We start from the raw sequence: 21,127 nt of genomic DNA on the forward strand, positions 1-21,127 counted from the left end.
AGATTTTTATCTAGAAAATTATAGAACTTCACCCAATTTACACATTTTTGGGCTGATCATTACATGATTGTGGGTTGGCATCTTAGTGTAAGTGACTGGGCATCTAACCAAACTAATTTTGCTTGATGTTGTACAACCTCTTCAACATTATTTTATGTAAAGAATTTAAACATTGTCAGTTATTGGGAGTGGAGTTAATATCTAGTCATTCGTATCAGAAATTGGTGCACCTCTAGGAAAAGGGATACAGAGTGAAATTGCCAAAAATGATGGAGAAGAAATATTCAGGGACAACTTGCATTATTTCAGACTTTTTTACATTCCAATCCTATCATAATCGTTTCCCCTTTTACAGCTATCTCCCATATCCTTCAGGCATCAGTTTTACTGTTATTTCCCACACACATTTTTTATCTACCACCTTCATTGCTTGGCTTGTGTTAAGAATGGTTGTGCTGAATTTCTCCATGTAATTTTAAGCATTTACAGTAACAAGTAAATGAGGTGACACAATTTTGAATTAGTTTCACCATTTTCAGGATGGTTTCTTAGAGCGACTGTCCTCTGCGGAATTTGTTGCCTTGTCCCGGGAAGTGGAGAAGTTTGTAACTGACTGTGAGTGTATTTGTGGTCGAAGGAGCATGTCTTTAAGAGGAAGCTTACAGAGTCAGGTAACCAATGCAAGTCTTTAAAGCTATGAATTAGTAGCTAGAAGTTGATCATTGTTGATATATTTTACTGTTTGAGCTGGAGATCTTATACCATATCCAGTAAGTGTAGTAGTTGCTGTCATTATTGTCTCTTCATATTCTAGGTTGCCATGTCCATGCCTATAACAGGTATTCATAAGTGCTGCAAATTTTGTATTATTTTTTATGTGTCTGGTATTTCCATAACAAAAAAGCACTGAAAAATTTTGCAAGTATCCTTATCTACAGCAGTATTGCACCTTAACCCCTGAGAAATAAAGACATACATTTAAACCATCCATTTTAAGTGCCATTTCATAAACCTTAATAGCTCTTTAAATTGTTTTTACTTGGATCAACCACATTTTTAAATGTTTTCGTGAAACTTGATGTGCAAATTGCCATTTGGGAAAGTACTGTACCACTTTACCAAAAGTGTATTTCATGCTTCCTTGACTGAAATAATGACTAAAAGCACCTGTATCTTTCTTTTTTTGTACACAGGCAAATAGAATTGTAAATAGATTCCATGACGAGAGAAGAAATAAATTAAGGTAGGTACAAGAGATAATTTTCATTCTTTGGTGTAAAATGTCAAGAAGAATATTTATTTCTTGTTGCAGTTGATAACCTGTTTATTTTTCAGTAGTCTGTATTAACTGTGTCCATATCTTCCTTTACTAGCATGATCTACAATCTTGATACCTCCTGCCTTTTCATGAAAAGCTGGGGATATATTATTTATATTTCCCTTCCTCCATCCATATGTTCAAATGTTCATCATACTGTAGTTACCAGTCAATAACTTCTAAACTGTTTGAGATTAAGGGATAACATTTGTTTGTACCAGTACACGGAGTTCTCATACTATCTGGAAATCACGGAAAAAGGAGGTAGGAATGAAAATCCAGGAATTTTCTGCCACCACTTGATAACAAAAACATTTATGTAATTGAATCATAACCAAAATATATGCAGGTTGCAGTATTTTTTCATTTAGGTGCTTGTCATAAGCATATTTGTGTAGTCATTCCAGACACTCAGTGGATTAGATTTGTCTAGTAGACTGGTTAGTTCACAGACAGCTCCATATTGGTATCGTTTCTTGCTTGGAAGGTATAAAAGTTAATCTAACAACACAAAAAGACAACAAGGTGGCAGCAAAGGGTAGCCACTTATGAGTTTGCCTAGCAAACCTAAATGCAGTTACATCAAGTCATACATGAAATTGATAGAAAAAGATTTATTTTCTCATAAATATTATAATCATTATGTCTTTAATCTGCTGACAGATGAGATGAAACTAGTGTTGATGAAATTTGACATGGTACTCCCCATTTACATTGCTAGTCATACAAGTATACAAATCTTACAGCCTACATGCATCTGACATCAGAGGTCCATTGGTCATGTGAGATCAACAATAATCCATTTTAAATATTGTGTAGAAAATTAAAAATATTAAATGAAAGTTGCATACTGTTTGTAAAACAACAAAGTTGCACAAAATTCACAACATATTTATTCCAAGAATAACTACCTGGGTAAGATTTATCAGCATAGAGTATGTCAGTGATGGTTTTGTTGTATTGCATGACTACCGTATTGACAAGTGCTGTCTGCTGGATGAATCTGGCTTTGTCCGGGTTGCTGCAATGGTGCCAGGTTTCTGGTCATTGTTCTCTGAATGAATATGTTGAGAGTTATGTGTCCTTTCGTACTTTCACAAAAGGTTTTTGAAGAATTGTACGAAAACATTGGAAAGGGGTTTATTGTGCGATTTGTGTAGTCTTGTGACTAGGAATGAAAACTGCGAGTACCAGGTAAAAAATTTCATCATAGTTGCAGTTTTGTCTCATCTGTTAGCAGATTAAAGAAATAATGTTCATATTGCTTGCAATTTTTGGGCAACTAAATCATTTTCCTATCACTGATAAGCAGAAATATGTGGATTTTACATCAAATTCAATTCTTTTTTGTCTAAATTTAGTTCAGCCCTTTTGTAATTATGTCTTTCAAGTGATGGATTTTAACCAAAGCATCTTAAGGAGTTTAGGTTTGAAAAATGTGGCTAGCTTTGGATTTTATTGGCACAGATTAATTCACGGTTAAAATTTTCAAATTAATTTAAGATTAAATACTTTGCATTTAAATGAGTTTTTTTTACCGTGGTAAGAAATGTTTAATTTGAATAACATGCTTGTAGATTGTTATTCTGATTTTGAATTAAAAGTTTGAAAGGAAATAGAACTAATTTATGTTCATTCCAACATAATGCAGTTCAGCAAAGTAAAGTTAGCATTTTTATTATGTAAATTGAAATGATTTAGCGTGCAAATTTTTTATGAATATGCAATAGTCAAATTCGTTTCTTGTGATGCCTTCTGTGGTTTAGTATGTGGGTATACATCTGATTTAGGTGTTTTGGGAGAGTCTTGAAATAAAAACATCTTTGGTTTGAAAAATGCATGTTTTCTAAGCTAATATGTTCTTTAGTTCCATTCACTAATGATTATATGTTTACCTTGAAAAAATTAATTTCATCCTGGAAAACCCAAAGAAAAGACAGGAAATTTGTCTTTAGAAAAGTGTGGGAACAATGTATGTATCATTATAACATGTGTCACATACCACATTTAGGCTGGTGTCATAAGGGTCAAGGTCAGGTTTCAATATTGATGTTTTCCATCACTTTCCTCTCTGCTTTATAATTTTAAGTCATGTTTATACATCATCATTTGCTGGCATGTCATTTATAACAGTAGGGGTCCTACCCTTTAAGTCAAGGTTATGACTTAATTTTTAAGTTTTCTATCAGATTTTCCTCTCTGTTCTGTAACTTTAGAGTTTTTGAGTTTGAGGGATGAAGCTCGTTCTTCATTTAAAAAAAGTGTGTCACATTGGGAAGTCTTATTTTCAAGGTTAAGGTCACAGCTTTATGTTTCCAATATTCTATTACACTTTGTAACTCTTTTGAGCTTTTCAAGATTGAGGGGTGAAAAAGTATATATCTTGCATCATGCTCAACCAGTCTCATAGGGAGTTGCATTTTCAGGGTCATGCTTCTGTAATGGTTAAAGTATTCACATTTTCCTCTCCACTTTCTCTTTTTACCATCGCATGTGTTTAAGAGGTGAAACTTTGTATACTTATACTTCATCATAAGATTTGTCTTATACCAGATTGGATGTCCTGTCTTCAAAATTATGGTAATGGCTCATTATTTTAATTTTTCCATCACACATTTCTTTCCACTCATTAACTTTAGAGCCATTTAAAATTAAGGGATTAAACTCTGCATATTTATACATATTCACCAGAAGGTTTTTCACATACCACAAGGTCCAGATTATTGATTAAGATACTTGGTTTCAGTAAGATTTTCCTATCTGCTTTATAGCTTGAGAGCCAATTCAAATAAATGGATGAAATTTGCTATACTTGTGCTTTCACTGTGTACCCATTTACTGCACACAGGTTTTCTGTCAGTGTTTGTTGAGGCAGCAAGTTGACAGTCTTTATGACTGAGCCTTGAATATGTGTACTGCCAGGCAGAGATGTCACTACTGTTTCAGTGTCAAGCAGAGGTGTGACTCTTCAAGTAAATTATTCATTAATAACTTGTTTTCCAACATGACAACCATGTGGTTGTGCTGCAAGTGTGGTGAAGTGGCAAGTAACAGGGTAGTTATTTGTTTGTGCTGCACAACTGACGTGTTCAGTTGCAGCCTTTAATAGATTTCACAAACTATATGATCAAAGTGTTACTTACAAAGCTAAGCTTAGTCTCAGAAAAGCATCCACATACGACAGTGAAGCCAAGGAAACAGAGTCAGATGATATTTAAAATGACTAAAGTGTTCGCCCATTTGTTTGTGCCCCCTAGCAATTTTTAAGAAGTAGTCATTTCATTCATTGACTTATAATTTCTAACCTGATAGTCAGAAGGGGTCCCTAATACTAGAATTATTGTAGTTGCCACTGTAATCTTCCAGTGTAAACAAACTGACTGGTCTCTGTTTCTGGTTTCTATAATAGTCTGTTTCAGCAAAGAAAAAGGAGGAACTCTTGTATACATCCATTCAAAGAGAAGTAAATCGAAAATTTACAGAATTATTGAGATTTTCCAAGACAGTGAACTACGTTACATATGTTGATTGAAAACAGAAAATATGGCAACCATGTTGCTAACTAAACTACCTTTTGATTTAAAATGCCAACAAGTTGATGGTGTTCGGGACCCCCTGGTGACAATCGGGTTAGAATTTATAATTCAGTGAAAGGAATGACTAGGTCTTGTGCATTTTTGTATCCGTGATGCCTTGTTTTTAAAATTGGTTGTGGAGTACAAGCATATGGGATAGTACGAGAATAGACCAAGATGATTTACTAGATGACGATGGAGGATATCAGGCAAACAAAATATGTGTTTCCTATTGCATGGTTTTAAAATTAGAGGAGGTATGTAAATATTTTTTTAAACATTATATATTATAATGGTGGATGTAAATAATGTACTAAATACCTGGGGGGTGGGAGTAAAAAGTGTTAGGGTTGGCAAGGAAAAATAGGGACAGTCACCAACCAAACATATATATTTTTTGGCCTCTGACAGTGAGGATGAATTCTTGGATTTTGTAGCAGATGACATTAGGTGGTGATACATATCAGATACTGTGAATTTTAAACAGATGCTGACCTCAATTTTGCACATATTTAATACAATTTCCATTTGATCAGGTACCCGGATAACTGATTATTTGGATTGATGGATACCCAGTTGAAAACTGACAACACCAAGGGTGGCAGGGGGATGTAGGGACAAGAGTTATTTCCCTTTGTCAGTATGATGTAGACAGAAAAGATTAATTATTTTCTTTTAGTAGGGCTTGATTTAGGAGGCAGCAGGCTTATATTCCCCAGTCTTAATGTAAATAGGTAATCATTCTCAGAGAAGCATAGTTTGCTATAAAATTTGACATTGGATAACTACTTAGCACGGTTTAAAAATTTTGATTATCTCATAATTTCACAGATGTCTTCTTATTTCTTGATTATATTTCTGTGTGTTATTACTGAATTTTATTTCATAGTGTGTCATATAGTATGTATGAGATGATATGATTTTAATTAGAGGGTTTAATTTGTGATAAATTCTGTTTGGACAGTTTGATCCTGGACAATGAGAGATGGAAGCAGGCAGATGTGCCAACAGAATTCCAGTTTTTAGTAGACCACATATCAAATACAGGTTGGTCAGCTAGATGCAAGTAATAGTGTTAATTTTAAAAGTTGTAGCCAGAATCCGATGTGTTTTATGATTTTCCTGTTGCCTGTTCATGTTTGCCTGGACATATAACACTGTCCATGTCCAGCCATCAAATCATATCAATCATTCATCTGTCATGAATTTCATTTCTGCATGTTTCATGTTTCATAGGGCATCCTGGTTTGAGGCCAAATTTATATGGGGCTGTATATTAAGACAACCTAGTTCAAGTTCGATTTTTACCATCCTGACAAATTTCGAAGAGTTATTGTCCATATCTGAGAACTTTGTGATTATAGTACAGATGCAAGGACAGCCCATTGTACATTGTTTATTGATAATAGTACAGATGCAAGGACAGCCCATTGTACATTATTTATTGGTAATAGTACAGATGCAAGGACAGCCCATTGTACATTATTTATTGATAATCGTACAGATGCAAGGACAGCCCATTGTACATTATTTAGTGGTGATAATACAGATGCAAGGACAGCCCATTGTACATTATTTAGTGGTAATAGTACAGATGCAAGGACAGCCCATTGTACATTATTTAGTGGTGATAATACAGATGCAAGGACAGCCCATTGTACATTGTTTATTGATAATAGTACAGATGCAAGGACAGCCCATTGTACATTGTTTATTGATAATAGTATAGATGCAAGGACAGCCCATTGTACATTGTTTATTGATAATAGTACAGATGCAAGGACAGCCCATTGTACATTATTTAGTGGTGATAATACAGATGCAAGGACAGCCCATTGTACGTTATTTAGTGATAATCGTACAGATGCAAGGACAGCCCATTGTACATTATTTAGTGGTAATAGTACAGATGCAAGGACAGCCCATTGTACATTGTTTAGTGATAATAGTACAGATGCAAGGACAGCCCATTGTACATTATTTAGTGGTAATAGTACAGATGCAAGGACAGCCCATTGTACATTATTTAGTGGTGATAATACAGATGCAAGGACAGCCCATTGTACATTATTTAGTGATAATCGTACAGATGCAAGGACAGCCATTGTACATTATTTAGTGGTAATAGTACAGATGCAAGGACAGCCCATTGTACATTGTTTAGTGATAATAGTACAGATGCAAGGACAGCCCATTGTACATTATTTAGTGGTAATAGTACAGATGCAGTGACAGCCCATTGTACATTATATAGTGATAATATTACAGATGCAAGGACAGCCCATTGTACATTATATAGTGATAATATTACAGATGCAAGGACAGCCCATTGTACATTATATAGTGATAATATTACAGATGCAAGGATAGCCCATTTTTGGGGTGATAAATGTGAGATTTAGCTTCAGGTAAAGCAAAACATGTATACATGTTTCAGTTTATTTTCTTTTGGCATCCACAGGAGCTGTATAAATTTTTGCTTTTTATTTTAGGGCTCAATCATGGTCATATGAATTTATGAGTGATATGTTTCATGATGAAACAATCAGTGATTCTGTAATATTTTTTTTATATTATGTTGTTACTGTTTTATAATAAATAAATAAATAACTGTATTGACTTTTGCAGGAAAGCTATCACTTCCAGAAAAAAAGACTGACCTAGGTGAGTTTTTTTAATATTGGTCATTGATATGATCTTGAAATTATATCCACTTTCATTCCACAATTGTATGCTGCATGGCCACCTCGACCAGGGTAAGCTAGAGAGATAATAAGAAAGGAATAGCTGCATTGTTACCATCTCAGTAAGAAGTAAACTTATATACCCCCACCCCCACCCCACCAGATGTAGAAGGGGCGTATAGCACACCTTGTCCATCCATCTTTCCAACTGTCTGTTCATACTTCAGACTTTTGTCAAGTTATGCTTAAAGAAAGGAAGTGGCAGGGCATTCATACACCAGAAACACTTTTCATGTTTAAACAGCTGTCCAGATCAAGAGGTGGTTTTGCATAAGAAGTAACATTAAGTATTCTTGTTTAATAATTTATGGTGTTGTTATTTATTACATGTTTTATAACTATAATCTATACACTGTATTTTACTATTGACATCTATGGTAAGTTTGAATTACATTTAGTGTAACTTTGTGAGAATGTAAATGTCAAAATAATGATATCTTTTTATGAAACAAAATTATTTTGATCAGAAAATATGTGCATGATTACAGGAATATATGTGAGACATTAGCACAATTATTCTTTATATTTTTGCTGCTACATGTGTGGCCATAGCTACATGTATGGCCATAGCTACATGTGACCATAGCTACATGTGTGGCCATAGCTACATGTGTGGCCATAGCTACATGTGTGACCATAGCTACATGTGTGGCCATAGCTACATGTGTGGCCATAGGTACACGTGTGACCATAGGTACACGTGTGGCCATAGCTACACATGTGGCCATAGGTACATGTATGGCCATAGCTACATGTGTGACCATAGCTACATGTATGACCATAGCTACATGTGTGGCCATAGCTACATGTGTGATCATAGCTACATGTATGGCCATAGCTACATGTGTGGCCATAGCTACATGTGTGGCCATAGGTACACGTGTGACCATAGGTACACGTGTGGCCATAGCTACACATGTGGCCATAGGTACATGTATGGCCATAGCTACATGTATGGCCATAGCTACATATATGGCCATAGCTACACCTGTGGCCATAGCTACACATATGGCCATAGCTACATGTTGTGGCCATAGCTACATGTGTGGCCATAGCTACATGTGTGGCCATAGCTACATGTATGGCCATAGCTACATATATGGCCATAGCTACATGTGTGGCCATAGCTACATGTATGGCCATAGCTACATGTGTGGCCATAGCTACATGTTGTGGCCATAGCTACATGTGTGGCCATAGCTAAAATTCAAGCAATGTTGAAACCTTCAGGACATTTAGTTGTAAATAGACAGGTCTAAAATTATATTTTTCTTTGCCTCGGAAAATTAAAAATTTTAAACCTGATTCATTCATTTTCTGAGAACAGAAATTTGGTATGGTCCTATAATAATGTCATGTTTCTTCTATTCCAATATTAAATTGATCTTTTCAGAGAGAAAACCTGGTGAATTCCTTACAGTGGATGAGCAGAGATTTGCAGTTGTGGGGTAATAGATGGCCCTAGATTTCCTGGGCTTACATTTGCAAAACTCTTCTAAAAACTTAATTCTCACTAGAACTCTATATTTTGATCATTAACTGTTGGAGTGATTTAGATATCATTCAGTTATTCAGGTTTTTAAAAGTTGCCATTTTTTAAATTGCAATTATAAAGCTTAATTGATGGATGAAAATTCAGGTAATATTACATTATAGATAAGAATGGAATTTTAGTGTCAGTGTGTACTGAAACTCGGGAACATCATTAATGCACAATTAACATTTCAGATTCTCTTTCTGTAATTGAGATTTATAAAAATACCTTTCATATTACTTGATTTGTTATGAAGCATTGTATTTGAGCATTCACAAGGCATTGTGGATAAAAATTCAGCCATAAAACAGTGCTTACTTGATTTCTTCCCTACTCTACAGCAAGTAGGAAAATGGCCAGAAACCAAAGTGTCAGGAGTTTGTGAAATGGAGGACAAGACCCTGGGCTGACAAAATAAAATGGGTTGAAATATTATTCAGCATCTGTCATTACCATCTAGAACATTTCATCTATAATATTAACAGGCCTGACATTGTCCAGCAGAACATGTATCTTTACTGAAAGCCAAGTTCTATATAAAGCATTATTTCATGATTCCTATGACAGATGCTTTTTCATTGACACACCATATGTGACTTGGGATAGTTCATGATATTGCACTGAGCAGTTGAAATTGCAGTTTTGCAGAAATAAGTTAAATTAAATTTTTTGCATTAAATCAAACGATAAAGGGGAAAGGAAACAAGATTCTCCTTCCACAGGCCTCCAAATAGCCAGTGTTGACTTACCACCCCACCAGCCTGCAGACAGCCTTCCTGTGGGCACCAGACTCCTTTAATTTCAAATGGTGTTTTTACTCCAGACTGTTTCAGCTACCCAAGGCCAACATTAATCTCAGACCAGACATAGATCTCAGCAGACTTGACATATACATAGCCCATGGGCTTTTACTAAGATCATCAAACTAAATTTGTCTCTGCTGGTCATTCTCATCTCATCATCAGTGATGGCAATGTCTCTCGATGACATCCTCCTGAAACACAATTTAAGTTGATCTCTGGTCAGGGACAGAAATGATCTTTCCCATTTGAGTCAGTTTGTGTTTCCGTATCAGTTGGGACAAATCTGATCTTAATATTTCATCCACCTTACAAATCTCAATCTTGTTTGCCTTCCTCAGTTGCAATGAACACCTATTATTGAACTCACAGAGCCAGTTTCAGACAGGGAGTGGATCTTGGCAAAAGAGTTTTACTTTATTTTGTTCCTTGGGCTACTCAACTCAGTGGCAGATTTGATTCTCTTTAGTGGTTTTTCTTTTCAACTCTCAGGAAATGACCCAGGAAGATCTATGCATCCATTTTTTGGGCATCTAGATCACAAAATCATGATCTCAAACGAAAGTAAAATCTTTCCAGCATCACTGGTGCAACAAAAATTAGCTCACAGCAAAAGTTCCTTTACAGATGCTCCAGCTGGAAATTACCACATGTATCTTCACCAGCTCAAACAGTTGGGGATCCCATACTTTGCCTAGCCTAACTATTCATTGGTGAATGGGAGCCATGAGTTTAATTTACCCACCAACATCATAGAAATGAGAGCCATAATAAAACAATTTCATTGTGGAAGAACCAAATATGTCAGGTAATTCTGTGGTGGTAACCTATCTCATCAAACAAGGTGAGACAGAATCACCAGATATATACATACTGGTTTGGGAATTTCTGTGCTGTTGCACACAGATGACATAACTACCCAGATCAGACATATTCTGGGTTGGCCTGGTGTTCTAGCCTTGTTAAAATGAGCCAAACCCAACACAGAATTGGTCCATCCAATCGACCATTTTTCAAAGGATCTATGCAATTTGCCAGATGATAGATTTTTTGTGACAAGGTGGAGTCAGTAACTGCCAGTCTTTATCTCACCAGTTCTGGACCCAGAAGCATTGCCCATGGATGCACTAACAATCAGTTGGGAAGGATTTTGGAGCTAATGAGAGGCCAAAACTGCAAGGTGATTCTGATAGCCCTGCTCAGGCCAGTTCTAAGTGAACAATCAGCTCAGTTTAGCTATAGGCATTCCCAGAATAGTACCTGAGACCCAATCTGCTGAAACGGTGATGGCTGCAGGTGTTTTGTCCATTCCATACACACTGCACATTAATGGCTGGTTCTTGTTGGGAGAGCCTTGTGAACAAAACAATTTCAAACTTCTGTCATAGAGAAAATTTCACACGCTAAAAGGTCCTCACTTGGAAGGTGTAACAGGGGAAGTGGCAATTTTTTATGGAGGAGAAAAGTTTGCACCAGTTAGATTAAAGGCTACTGCTCCATGCTCTCAGACACTGCTCATGTGGCCTGGTGGTTAAAGCAAGACTTCATGGGTTTGAACCTAGGCAGAGTAATACCAAAGTCTTATAAAAGTGGTACTGATAGCTGCCTTGCTTGGCACTCAGCATTAAGAGGCTAGTGTTAGGACTGGTCAGTCTGGTGTCAGGATAATGTGACTGGCTGGGACATCAAGATACATGTCTGTGGCATGATGCCCCAGTGCTAGACATCTCTATAAACTGCTACACTGCAGACATCTTAGCAGTATGACTGAAAAATTGTTAAAGCATCGTTACAAATCCAAATCGCACACACACACCCATGCTCTCAGACACATTTAGACATCATGGTAAAGCAGATTTAAGTCATGATAAGGGTTTGTAAGACCAAGTTACCAGTTTCAGATTTAATAGTCCAAAATCACTCATCCTGTTTTCCAACACAGGCTTCATAGCAAACAACAGGCTGCAAGCAATGGGCAATCAAAGAATAGTCCTCCATTCTCTCTGCACCATCAATAAATGTAAGACTTAGGCAGTGATACAGGACCTGATCTCCATGCTGAAAGTACACAGAAAAGTGCTGGGATGGAGACACAATGCCTATTTCTTACAGTCAAGATGGAAAAAGAGGATATATTCACCCAAGCCCCAGTATTGTGGCTTAAGTAGGTAATACAGTTGGCTAAGAGCCATCTGTGTTAACCTTGCATTCTGATGGAACATGGCGATCTGAGACATAATAGGGGCAGTTGGCTGGCATGCACAAACAACCTTGTCAAGTTTCTGTCTGCTTGATCTAGCTCTGCAGAGACAAGAACTGGATCAGGTAGGTCTGGTGGCAGCAGCTCAGACCATCACCAGACTTGTCTACAGTAAGCACAGCCTTATGACAGGTGTAGAACAGCACTTTCATTGGATTCGCCCAATTATGTGTCGTTTACTTGTTAAGAAAGAAACTTATTGCTTCCCTCTTACAAAGGTATTGGCATCATGGCTTAGGTGACCATCTTTTCTTTTATTACGTGAGTGGTATACCGAGAAAAAACCTTATTCCCTCAGTGTTGAAAATGGTAGAGGTAGTGTGTTCCTTATCCAAAGACTACAATACAATTTTTAGTAAATTATGTTTCACTGACAATGCTTGCCTGATCACGTTGCTGTTAAACCCACAAATGTGAGCATCATCGTTGAGGTCTCACTGAAGCAAAACTGATAGACAACTGTATCAACCCAGTGGTGATATTAAAGGTGTTATTGGGAATTGTTGCAAAGAGTTTCTTCCCTTTATATATGGAATATAGATGGAAAAGAAACTATTTCTGACTTTCTATGATTGATGGATTCAAGAGGTAATAGAGCATAAATGTCATCTGGTAAGTGTTCTCTGAGAAACACAATTTACTATAAAAAAAATGCATTTTTTTGTGAGCTTTTTAAAAAAAAAACTTTATTGTAAAAACGTGGTATATAATGTATGTATGAATAATGATCATACATGTTTTGCTTTGTGCAAGCATTTGTTGAAGCAGCTAGGGAAAATATTGGAACCTTCAGGCTTAAACCGTTCTTCATGTTCCAGCAAACATTTGAACACAGATTAACATGTATGATCCTTATGTGATCTGACACATGTTTTCATCTTTCTAGGACAGTGTTGATGTTACTGAAGATGATAGTGGAGTATTGTCAGATTGTGGATGACATTCCCTCAGTAGCTCCTGATCTACTGACACGACTTATTGATCTTCTCAAAGTGAGTTGTATTCATTTACTATAGTTTGGGGATTTTGACTTCTCTATGTAAAAGAACCAGGCAGGTATGTTGGAATAAGGATTATAAATTTTTATATAAAAAAAACAAGTATATCATGAAATGTGATTTCTAACACTAATGCACTTTCTGAATACTCAGACATCATAATCTGTCTGGAACTATGAAGACCTTATTATGTGTAGACCCCCTCCTTGATGTCGTACCATAGGGAATTTCATTTTGTGGCCATTCTTTAACAAAACTAAACAAAATGTGTTAGGTATGGGTTACCAGTCTTATGTTGAAGGATTTGAGGACATTAATGGTAGTTAACTGTTTATCCAGCTGTAGTGAAAAATCTCTTGTAGAACTAAGATTGTGAAGGTAGAAACACCATTAACATCCACAAATTGTCCAACCCAAGACTGTTATTATGTAAGTGTACCTATGTAAGGTGAGGCCTGAGACAAGAAATTTTTCAAAAGAGGTTAATATAAAACTTTACCTTCTGTGACATTGCTGCTTTCACTGCTGAAAATATAATTGTCATTAAGATACAAGTGATGGACACACATTGCATCTGTATTCCCTTGGGGGGGGTGGGGACATTCCATGATCATGCTCAGTGCATTTCCATGTCAGTTTCAGATAACACTCATTATGCAGGAATGTTTGCCCTGCATTCCATGACAGATAATATGTGAAAGGCAAATGTAATGCATCAAGTTGTTTTTGAATAAGTCAAGGAGAGAAAAACAAATTTAAACACTCATAGTGAAGATACCTTTTAAAAGTGGTCATGTTATCATTAATAATAAAACATCAAAATAAATATAATTAATGCCAATAGAAGCATATATCCCAATGATAGGTTATTTTTTGTGAAAGTGGTATCAGAAAAAAACAATAAAGACAGACAGAGTGATGATTCAAAGCACATCAGCACAATAATTATGTCAGTCCACATGGGCTGGGCTGGGCAGTTTGGTTTGTTGCATTACAACACAGCAGCACAGGTAGGTTGTTTAGTGCCAAGATATTTACAGTAATGTGCCTTGCCCAAGGACAGATCACTGTAGCTGACCTGTGCTGATCCAGTGGTAGAATTCAAACCTGTTCCCTTTCAGTCACAAGTCTGATACACTAACCACTGCAGCTCCTATCTCCATTAATCATCTTTTATGACATATGGGAGGGCACATTGGCCCTGTTCTACATCTTCAAACCTGCAGGATGTTCATCTGGGCAGGATTTAGCATACCAAGTGAGTGACATACTAACAACTCAACCACTGCAGCTCCAATATCATCTACTTCAGAATCTCCATTCTTAAATTAAATGTCCACATGTTTTACTGTTACTTGTTAGATTCAGATGTTACAGTTGACTTGTCCTATGAAATTATTGTCTAAAGAATAGTTGTCCAGCCTAATTTTTAAAACTGACTTTGCATCTTCACATACACTTACCAAATATTTTTTCTAATCTGTGAATGGCAAGACACGTATTTTCTGATTGCAGTGGTAATAGTGATGCCACTAATATTTATATTAAGGTTCTTTGTTTAAGTTTTGAAAAGTTACATCCTCTACACCAGTTGCTGTCATCAACTAAATTTTTTGGATGATATTTCTATGGAAGCTGTAGTGGGTCAGTAGCTAGTGTGCTGGATTTGCAAGTCTTAAGTCACAGGTTCAAATCCTGCTCAGATAATCCCAGGTGACTGTTGTGGAATGTCTCTGGGGAAAGCAATATATTCCCTTGACATTGTATAACCTGGCTTGTGTTGATGTGCCATTAAAATACCAAACAAGCTATGTGACCAAAGTTTGTTGGCTGATAAGCTATGTGTTTTTGTCTTGCCTGCATAAGCTGAAAGCTATGTCCACTGCATTCCTCAGAAATCTTGTTGTAATTAGTGGAGGTCATGTGTGTATTTTTTATTATGCAGTTGTTGAGAATGAAATTGTTATAATGTAACTAACTGTAATGTTTGTTAGATTTGTGCCTGTCTATCAGATTCAACAGCATACTAATGATGGTTGATTAAAAACAGAAACTAAAAGGCAAATTCTTAAAAAGTAAACAAATATCAATACTTCTTGCTTAATTAGGAAAAGATCTATCATGAGAGTGCCAGTTAAACCTCTAAGACTTTTATTGCAATTTTACACTCATATTTGCACTTGTATTTGCTGAAAGAAACCCCCTAAATCTTGTTTGTTTATTTGCTTTTTTTCACCTTTGTACTGGTTTTTTTAATCCAAATTCTTACCATATTATGGAAAAGAATACTAGACTGTGCCACATTATTACTGAGCTTTCTGATAATTCTTGCCATATTATGGAACAGAATAGTAGACTGTGCCACATTATTACTGGGCTTTCTGATAATTCTTGCCATATTATGGAACAGAATACTAGACTGTGCCACATTATTACTGGGCTTTCTGATAATTCTTGCCATATTATGGAACAGAATACTAGACTGTGCCACATTCTTACTGGGCTTTCTGATAATTCTTGCCATATTATGGAACAGAATACTAGACTGTGCCACATTATTACTGAGCTTTATGATAATTCTTACCATATTATGGAACAGAATACTAGAATGCCACATTATTACTGAATTCATTTTGTTGTCAGATCTAATGCTATGAAATATATGTTTCATACATCTCTGTTTTTATGTTTTATACTAGATAAGTTTTTAAAGATTTTACAATTTGTTTTCAGACTTTTAATTCCAGAACCTGTCAGCTAGTCTTAGGAGCAGGTGCCTTAGAATTAGTTGGCCTGAAAACTATATCAACAAAAAATTTAGGTAATCAGCATGCTTAGAATGACATTTTAATACTTGATATAAATGTATATTATAGTTTCATAGACATTTTAGAGACATGATTGTAACCAGCACATTGGTTGGAAAAAAGAAAATTTGTGATTGCAGTTTCTTTTTGGGAGGAAATGCATTATGTACACAATCAAACAAACCTTTAATTCTGGAAAATCAATCTGTGAACTCATTAATGTTATTTTGGAAAAAAAATCAGTTAATACAAGTAAAAAGGTATAATTTTTTTAGGTGAAGATTTATTATTAGACTTTCGCTGGTTTTTATTAGTTGTACTGGACAAAGACCAGGAGATTTTATGTATTGGTCTGTTGTCCATCATGCATCCATCCATTGACACAAATTTGTTATCACTTCTGCTCCTAAACTACTATGCAACCTTTACATACATCCATCACATGGTCTAGTTGGACCTAAATTAAACTCAGACATCCCTAATAGGTGCCACAACGACATCTTGAAAATCTTGTTATCGTTACTCCTCCTTATATCAACATGGGGATTTCAATGAAGACTTCATATCCTGTGTAGTTGCTCCTAAATGTTGATTTATTGTCTGCTGTGACAGCGATCTTGAAAATCTTGTTACTGCAAAACTTCATGAATAAAAGGCAATATTGGAATGGGATTTTCACCAGAAGAGTTCTTATAATGCATAGCTGGTCCTAATTGAAACTGATGCCATTTGCACATCCAATATGGCCACGAAAGTGGCCCTCTTGAAAATCTTGGTATTGTTACTCCTATTCAAATAGATGGTCATATCAACATGTGGTTTTCAACAAAAGTCTTCTTATAATGCTTATTTGGTCCAAAATGAAAATGTTACCATTTTGACTTCCAATATGGCTCCCACAGTGCCATCTTGAAAATCTTATGCTACTTTTCCTAGATGGCTGGTCATATCAACATTATACTTTCACCAAAAGACTTCTTAAGATGTCTAGTTGTTTCTAAAAGCGGTGCCAGTTGGATATCCAATATAGCTTCCTTAGTAGCCATCTTTAAATTGTTATTGTTATTCCTCCAAATCAAAGAGTTCATTAACATGGAGTTTTCACCAGAAGACTTCTTAAGATGTCTTATTGGTCCTAAATTAAAATGTTACCAATGTAATGCCCAATATGGCTTCCAAGGTGGCCATCTTTAAAATCTCTTTATTGTTACTTGTCTTAAATGGAAAGTCATTTTGACATTGGGTTTTCATTAGAAGAGTTCTTTTGTTGTCTAGTTGGTCCTAAATGAAAATGATGCAAACTGACTATCAATATGGCTACCATGGTAGCCATGTTTATAATCTCTTTATTGCTACCTCTCTTAAATCAAAAGTCATTTTGACATGGGATTTCTTCAGAGGAGTTCTTTTGTTGTCTAGTTGATCCTTTATGAAAATAATGTAAACTTGCCCTCAGTATGGCCACCATGGTATCCATCATGAAAATATTGTTATCTCAACTCCTTCCAAATGGATGATCATATCAATATCAGGTTTTCATAAATAGACTTCTCATGATTCATGGTTGGTCCTAAATGAAAATGGTGCCAATCATACACCCAGTATGACCATCTTGAAAATCTTGTTGTCACTACTCCACCGTGAATGGATGCTTATTTTGACGTAGGGTTTTCACCAACAGATTTCTAAGGATGAAAATAGTATCAATCTGACATTCAATATGGCCACCACATCAGTTAATTTGACAATCATATTATCAATGAATGATATCAGAGATACCTACCACTCACATTGACTTGTCAAAACTTCCTGGAATTTCTTTTTTGGAGTATCAGTCTTTTCATTTGACTCTTATATAATTGTGATAGATAAAAGTAGAAACACTAAGGTAATACAACACTTATAAACAATAATGCCTTTGATTATTATTTCTCTTAGGTTATGTTTATAAAACCAAAAACATGCATGCAGTCATAATTTTTGAGAGCACAAGTTTTATATATGTGGTTTGAATTATTACCAGAACTCCACTATAAATTGTACATTTATGAAAATTGCATGTGATTGTGAATTTTATTTTCATGGATGTAATGTGAGAATTCTTTCTTTTTTGCAGCTTTAGCTTCCAGATGTCTACAGTTAATTGTATATTTTATGCCTAGATTGAAGAAGCATTTTGAAAGCAAACTAATCAGTAAATACATGAACATGCTGAAGTATTTCGATCAGATACTTAAGGTAGGTTTATTTTCTGATAAATATAAGCACAGAGATAGGTATATATAAGCATGGGTATAATATATTCTTTTCACCTGTTCATAACAAGTGCTGATTTTTCTGCACGAAATGTCCTTTCTTTTAAAGAATTAGACACAATGTATTGTCTGAAAGTCCCTCTAATTTTGGAATGCACCAGTACAGTACCTACATTGGTTATCTTCCAGCAGAGACTTATCCTGATCCACAACTGTGCTGCTAAAATACATTTGCAAAATCAGTCTTCGATTGCATTTGCTATCTTACATGCTCCTATTACATGACTCTATAGAAGAGTCGGGAAACAGGCCACCAAATAGGCAGACCTCTTGCACGACCAGCAAGAACTAGGAATGATCTATCTATGGCACACCAAACAGGGAAACCCTTGTCCAGTTCCTTTTCCTCTGTGATGGCCCAGTTTCTGAGCACCACCAAAAACAAATACAGATGTAAAATCAAGTTTTGACCCAGCTTCTTTACTCGTCAGCCTTCCATAGAAAATGATGCAATGCTTGTGTAACTCTTTTCTGATATCTTGGTGGGTGAAGACATGAGCACTTTGCCATGGAATGGTAGAGACTGTTGACCAGTAGTGGATCCAGAAATCTAGCAGAGCCTCCAAATCATATTCCCCAGCTGTCAAGGACTCTCTTTGCTACAGACATCAACAAACCCATAAAGAGTTAATGTTCCACAGCAGGAAATAAACACACTCTTTACAAAATGGTCTGTGGGTATGTGAGAAAGCTTGCAAGTAGCTTCTTGTGGATCAATGGTTCTTTCCGGGGTTTTCCAGGGTTCTTTGTCCACCAGTTATACTGGCCACCGTGTATAGCCAATCTTTTGCTGAAAAATGGCGTTAAACAACAAAATGTTCAGTTGGGATTGATCACAAAAAAAATCACTGGGATTTACTCGAGACTTTTCTAGTTCCCAAGGCCAGTGTCATTCTCTGTCCAGTCATAGATTCAAAAGACCCATCAATCCTTGCAGTTTGACTGCAGGTCTTATGGAAATGACCATTATATATAAAGACCATTGGAAATAATTACTAAATTATGGAAATGTAATTGTTGCAGTTAAATCCGGATACTGGCTTGTGAGTTTGATTTGAATCCAGCTTTTATATTAGATTTGGTGGAGTGAGTCTGGAAACAGACTAATTTTACAGACTACCTCAGACACTTTGAACTGCACAGATTTTTTATACAAAATAGAATTGTCTTAAAATGGCACACAACAGCAATATATGTTCAAGACAAAACAGACAATAAGCCTTTTAAAAAGTTTTAATAGTATAGAGGAATAAAAAGGAATATACAGATTCTTGGGGGAAAAGAAAAGCCAGAAGGGCAACAGTTAAGTATATGGGACATCGTGTGTTGATTTGAGTATGTCTCATATGATGAGAAATGATTGCCATTACCACCTGGAATTAAAAGAAAAGGCCAGTGATGACTTCATTAAAATAGCAAGAAGCCATTCATCTGCATAGAGTTTGGAACTGCAGTTCGTGAAACTGTACTGGAGGTAATTAAGGTGTATGTGTTCTTTATACATTTTTTAGTTGAACATTATGTTTACCACCTGTGCATCAGTCTCAAAAAACACTTTTAAACATTTTTTAAGGCATCTTTTCCAGCTTGATAATAGCAGAACATATTTTGTTACGCCTTACGGAAAACTAGTCTAACTTACAGAAAGAAACTGACTGCCTTACTGCAGAGGGCTTGTTAGGGTTGGCAGGTATGGATTCAAGCCCTCTCAGCCAGTACATTTGTACACCAAGATTCAGAATGGAGATGGGGCCCCAAGTGGTCTAAAGCGCTCACAGTTACGGATCACTGCCATCTCACCCCTGTCTGTGTCGGTTCGAGTCTCGGATTCGGCTAATGTGGTTATGTGAGAAAGCTTGCCAGTAGCTTCTCATGGGTCATTGGTTCTTGCTGGGGGGTTTTCTGGGTTCTTCCTCCACCATTAATACTGGCCGCCATGTATATCCTATCTTGTGCTGAAAAATGGCGTTAAACCCTACAACAACAACAACAACAACAACAACAACATCAGAATGGAGACATCAGTTGCTTCTTAATGTCATTGTGAAGATAGATGCCAGAGACCATCTCTTCTACTGCCTCACAAATTCTTGTGCCCAAGTAAAGTCTGGAAGAAGGAGACAGTAAACTTTGTCCACCACCTTTTTGAACATGCAGACTTCCTTTCCAATCACTAGCCCAAAAGGTAGGAAGGAGAGGGGTACCCCAGTAAATGGGGAACAGGTTTAGTAGCAGGTATATATAACATAAGCAACACTAGTTTTACCCCCCCACTTATATAAAGGCTAGGGTTATGCTTTACGAAAGAGAGCTCTCATTTTTTTTAAAATTCATTCTTATTTAGTTTAAAATGGCCTTACCGGTTGGATTGTCAGCAACTCTAACTTCAGGGATTTTCTTCCAATGCTGGTTAGTGTCATACATGAATTGTACAGCACAGGCCTTTTGAGGTCTTAAACTGTTATGAGAATTGATTGGTTCAGTCCTGAGATCGTCATTTCCATTACAAAATGTACTAGTTGAATTTCCAACCTGTACCAGTAGTGATATTGTTTGCAATATCTGCATATCTTTCCTTCTTAGTCGATGAATTCAGTCCAAGGGAAATTATCAGCTGAATGTACTTCAGATTCCTCTGCCACTTGAGCTGTGTCTTATTCAAGTATTTGCTGCCACAGAATTTGGTTTATGTCTGTTTAGAGAAATAGTTACCTCAGACTCACTGACAGCCTTACGTTATATCCCTCCACTTTCACATGAATTTTCTTTCTCCAAA

The 21,127-nt window shown here is 36.2% G+C and overlaps 1 protein-coding gene across 1 annotated transcript in view; it reads left to right on the forward strand.

Annotated features, from left to right (window-relative positions):
* LOC149805341 (vacuolar protein sorting-associated protein 54-like) overlaps positions 1 to 21,127 on the forward strand; it is a 55,821-nt gene that overhangs the window by 20,588 nt on the left and 14,106 nt on the right. The window contains exons 5-12 of the mRNA XM_089949338.1: positions 540 to 671; positions 1,194 to 1,243; positions 5,858 to 5,940; positions 7,522 to 7,557; positions 9,031 to 9,085; positions 13,118 to 13,223; positions 15,963 to 16,050; positions 18,153 to 18,274. Of these exons, the coding sequence (XP_089805464.1) occupies positions 540 to 671; positions 1,194 to 1,243; positions 5,858 to 5,940; positions 7,522 to 7,557; positions 9,031 to 9,085; positions 13,118 to 13,223; positions 15,963 to 16,050; positions 18,153 to 18,274 (672 nt within the window). The remainder of the gene's footprint in view (positions 1 to 539; positions 672 to 1,193; positions 1,244 to 5,857; positions 5,941 to 7,521; positions 7,558 to 9,030; positions 9,086 to 13,117; positions 13,224 to 15,962; positions 16,051 to 18,152; positions 18,275 to 21,127) is intronic.

This window comes from Sinohyriopsis cumingii, chromosome 2, assembly GCF_028554795.1.
Source record: "Sinohyriopsis cumingii isolate HCF-2022 chromosome 2, ASM2855479v2, whole genome shotgun sequence".
Classification (NCBI taxonomy): domain Eukaryota; kingdom Metazoa; phylum Mollusca; class Bivalvia; order Unionida; family Unionidae; genus Sinohyriopsis; species Sinohyriopsis cumingii.